This window comes from Lucilia cuprina, chromosome 4 (genome assembly GCF_022045245.1).
Source record: "Lucilia cuprina isolate Lc7/37 chromosome 4, ASM2204524v1, whole genome shotgun sequence".
NCBI lineage: Eukaryota > Metazoa > Arthropoda > Insecta > Diptera > Calliphoridae > Lucilia > Lucilia cuprina.
In genome coordinates this window covers 73520858-73526092 of record NC_060952.1, presented here as the reverse complement: position 1 = coordinate 73526092, position 5235 = coordinate 73520858, and the positions used below count along the sequence as shown (strand labels likewise).

Here is a 5235-nt window from a genome sequence, read left to right as displayed (position 1 = left end):
ACTATAGACTAGACTATAGACTACACTATAGACTAGACTATAGACTAGACTATAGACTAGACTATAGACTAGACTATAGACTAGAATATAGTCAGTACTATAGACTGGTCTATATTCAGTATATTCGGTAGTACTATAGACTGGTCTATAGTCAGTACTATAGACATACTCTGGGCTATAGATAAGACCATACCCTGGCTTGTAAAAGAAACAGGTCTGTTATAAAGACTATGAAATGGTCTATAGACAAGAATATAGACTGATCTATATACAAGACTATAGACTGATCTATATACAAGACCATATACTGATCTATAGACACGACTATAGACCAATTATGAAACTAGTGAAAGGAGAATTTATTATACATATATACATAGTTTTTTTTAATAATAAATTAAATTTAAAATGCAAATCCAAACAATTATTAATAATGTAGACTTGTAGGACACAAGAAAAATACTAAAACTTAGACTTTAGAACTTTCTAACTATTCGCTTAAGTCATATATGTACATTTTGGAACATAAATTTCATTAAAAGTACTTAACTACGTAATTTTGTTTAAACAAACGAAAACAAATCTTATTTTATCTTTTTATTTCTCTCTTTTTTGTTTCTTTAATAAATACTTTTACCTAAAAACTACTTCCCACTTCCTCCAAAAAACTCAAAAAATTAAAACAAAACTTGAAAAAATAAAAACAAAAACTACTACTCCAACACAACACAGAGTACAACGATAATCCCCTCTACTCTTTAGGCAAACACAAAAAGTCCAGTGGCAATAAAATCTCCTCCAACAATGAGTCAGATCATCAGCAACATAGTCATGGCGATGAGGCTGAGGCCGATGTTGGTGGTGATTCAAAGGCGTCATCGAGAAAAAATGGTTCCAGCAGAGATTATCATCAGGCAACAGCCATGGAAATATTTGCCGCCAAACGTAGTGAAAAGAAACGCAATAAGAGTCTGAAAAAGAAAGCTCAATCGCAAAATAATGCTAATGGCTCTTTGGTAAATGGTAAAACAGGAAATGTTGGTGTTTCTACTTCCACAAATGATGTTAATGGTTCGCTGGAATCTTCGGCAGATTGCGGTCGTAAACATCACAAACATAAGAAACGAAACAAACACAAGAAACATCGTAAAAATCTTATGGAAATTGGTATAGTCTCTGAAATGGATAAGACCACCTATAAAACCTCATCGTCAACAATATTGACATATAATAAGAAAACTGAACGCACATCGCATACTGCAGTAGTAGAACAGAAACAGCATCATCATCATCATCGTCATACAAACAACACCCAGTCCCACTCGTCAGCAGCCGAGATGGACGAAGAACAAATGGAGGATAATGAGGCAGAAGCCGAAGAGGAACAAGATGATGAAGAAAACTATGAAGAGGATAATACTCAAACCGAAGACTCACAAATGGCTGAAGATAATAATCTTAATTTGTCTAGAATTAAACAAGAATCAAATGGTCATATTACAGCGGCTAATACTTCAGCACTAAATTCTTCGACAGCTTCAATTAAAGTTAAAACCGAACGTTTAGATTTGGAAGAGGAAAGTACTTCGAATTTAATGTCGGAAATATCAGATGAGGTAACTAGTTGTTTTCTAGTTGAAATAAGAGTTCAGATTTTTTAATGTAATTTTCAATAAATGTTTTTATTTATTTTTTTTTGTTTCTAGGCCAAAGGTGATGACATGATTGAGCATAACAATTCGAAAGGCAGTAAAATTGCTGCTTTTCTACCGGAACGCCAGTTGTGGGGTTGGCTGGGTACTGCTTATTGTAAATTTGGAAATAAGGGTTCGAAGGGACGTATTCGCAAGCAATTTTATAAGACTATCAAAAGGGGCAAAGAAACTATTACTGTAAGTAGAACTGTTCTAAGTAGTTAATAGACTTATCATTAGACTATACCATAGACTTATTAATAGACTAGTCGATACAGTAGATTATGGATTAGTCATTAGACTAAAGTATAGACGAGTCAGTAGGCTATACGATAGAATAGTCGGTCGACTAGACTCTGTAATCTTGGACAATGGCATAAAATATGCCCTACTGTCTCCAGTTCCTCTTCGTCCTCACACAACCTGCAAAAATCTTGTGTGTTACTGACCCCATTACTCCTAAAGGCTCCAATTGAGCAGTGTCCGGTTGTTAACCCTAGTGTCCTAGAAACCCTACAATCCAGTCTACTGTACCAGGATTGGTAGGTGGAGTTTTTGAAATATTCGGAAATTAGCCTATAGTAATGACAAATGGAGGTTTTACGAACCGACCCTTCTATCCAGCTCCAAATCCGAGCCCTATCGGGCCAATTCATCTGCAATCTCATTACTCTGTATGTCATAGTGTCCCGATACCCAACACATTCTGAATGTGTATAACCTGACTAACCCTTCCAGGTCCCTTTGCAGCTGTTTACCAAGTTAGCATGTAATGTTTTACACTGCAAAGCTTTAAGAGCTGCCTGACTATCCACATAAATCGTCACTTCCGACCCCCTAATAATGTGTGTCTTAATAATATCCACGGATTTCCTTCCCACTCATCCCTACTGGGAATCACTATTGAGGGTGTTACTCCGAAGTCCAGGGTCGTAACCAAATGATCAGAAATACCCTCCATACTTCCCTCAATTCCTGTTAGACCTACATCGTACAGTATTCTAGTGTGGCCTACCCGCCTCGGTCTTACTAGAGCCGATTCAGCAATACATAATGTTAGTCAATAGAATAGTTAATAGATTAGTCAATAGAATATAACATAGACTAGTCAATAAACTAGAACATACCAAGTCAACAGAGCAGTCAATATACTATTGATTAGAATTGTAAATAGTAAACTAGTAAGTATAGTAGTCGATAGTCCAGTAAATGATTAGACTGGTAAATATATCAGTCAATAGATTATAGTCAGTAGACTAGTATATAAAGTAGTCAATAGACTATTCAACAATGTCAATAGACCCTGTCAGAAGACTATACCATAGACTAGTTAATAAACTAGACTAGACAGTAAAATAGTCAATAAAGTGGTCAGTAAACTAGTCAGCAGACTTGTCAGTAAAATAGTCAATAAACTTATCAGTGTAATAGTCCTTTCAATAGACTATATCATTGCCTAGCCAATGGACTATATCATAGACTAGTCAATAGAGTTTACCATAGACTTGTTAAGTTTTTTTGAGTGTTAAAATGATTCGTAATCTCGTCAAGAAACTAACTTTCGATATTCCCTTTACTAGACTTGAAGTAATTTCCAAATTTCTTTTCAATATTTTTCAGGTTGGGGATTGTGCAGTATTTTTATCAACAGGACGACCAGATCGTCCCTACATTGGTCGCATCGAATCGATGTGGGAAAATTCATGTAATAATAAAATCGTACGTGTACGTTGGTTCTATCATCCAGAAGAAACAACTGGATGTCCAAATTTAAAATATCCCGTAAGTTTAAGCCTGAAGCCTTTATAAGGAAAATTCTTAAAATTAAAAATTTTCTTTTTTTTTTTAATAAAATAGGGTGCTTTATTTGAGTCCCCCCATGAAGATGAGAATGATGTACAAACGATATCGCATCGTTGTGAAGTTTTACAATTTGGTCGTTATTATAATAAATTTGGATCGGATTCAAAGCAATATCAATCGATATACGATAATAATGATACATATTATTTAGCAGGTTATTATAATCCAAGATTACAAGTCCTGAAACTACAAGATAATATTCCAACTCTAGAAGAGCAAACACAACCACAACAACAACAACAAACACTAAATAAAACAACTTTAATTATAAATAATGATATAATAAAAACAACAACAACAGCAGCAAAAACAAATACAACAACTATTAATAATAATTCTAATACAAACAATACTAACACTAATCTTAATATCAATAATTTAATTACAAATTAAATTGAAAACAAATTTAAACTTAATACCCACACACACACACAAACAAATACAAACAATAGAAGATTCAAAGAATATTGAGATATATTGAGTACGATGATTAAAACCATTTAATGATTTTTATTATATATAAATTAAAAAAAAAGAAACAACAACAACAAATTACATATTATTATATACATCCAATATATATTTAAATAAAAAAACTTTATTAGCATATAAAGCAAAAACAAAAATTCTATATGTATACAAAAAAAAAAAAAAAAAAAATAAAGAAGAAAAACTAACACATTTTTATTATTATATATACAATATATGTATATAATTATATATACTATATATTTAAATATTATATACTCTTTTCTATATGGCTGTCTACTGGTACGAAGACATTGGAATTTTTAATTGTTGTTCTGTAACAATTTAAACAAAAATGTTAAATTCCAGATTAAAAAAAAAAATAAATCACGCAATAAAATTTTTGTTAAGCATTATTTTTTTCAAGAAATTATAATTTTTAATATTTTTTTTGTAATTGATTAGAATTACCGGTTTTTATATTTTTATTTAATAAAACTTTTTTGAAAAATTTTTGCGCAAAATTAAAACTTTTTAGTTGAAAATAAAGAAAACAAATTTTGCAAAAGTTTAGGTCTTATATATCAGGCTGCTTTACTTGGGTGCAGAAGATCTCTTTGTTAGAAGTAATGCTATGTATACATGGTCTTACAACGTTAACAGTAAAATGTGCAGAAAATGTTTAATAACACTGACAACTTACAAATTTACAAATATTACACTTACAAATATTGTCAGTCTGACATCGTTGCAAAAGAAAAATTGTAAGTTCAGACGATTGTAAGATATTTTCTGAACATATCAATGACAACGTTGTAAGATCTAACAACCGTGTATCATGTTTTTAAGAAATAGAGGAAAATTACGGCAAAATATGAGATCGTGTGGACAATCGAATAGAAATTTGAAAGATTGAAGAAATAAAAACGTTTTTACAGCACATAATGGTGTAGGAAAAAAAAGGGAAATAATTAACATCTAATCGGTTTTAAGAAACTTAAACGTTTTTGGACATACGTTAGACGTTATAGCAGCGCACAATGGTATAGAAAGAAGAGGAGAGAAATTAACGTTTTGTAAAGAGGAAAATAATTATTTTCTAAACGTTTTCCCAGTAATGTAATTGAATTGAACACTAATGAATAATTCGTACATTTTTCACCCAAATTTGAAGCACTTTGGGTTACAAATACTAATGGAAATATTACAT

At 31.7% G+C, this 5235-nt stretch overlaps 1 protein-coding gene across 1 annotated transcript in view; it reads left to right on the top strand.

Moving 5' to 3' along the window:
* Positions 1-3882, top strand: part of LOC111684103 (protein winged eye) — a 64011-nt gene extending 60129 nt beyond the window's left edge. The window contains 5 exon segments of the mRNA XM_046949472.1: positions 733-1616; positions 1707-1892; positions 3315-3476; positions 3552-3771; positions 3774-3882. Coding sequence (XP_046805428.1) covers positions 733-1616; positions 1707-1892; positions 3315-3476; positions 3552-3771; positions 3774-3811 — 1490 coding nt within the window. The 3' untranslated portion in view covers positions 3812-3882.
* Positions 3883-5235: the final 1353 nt, after the last annotated feature.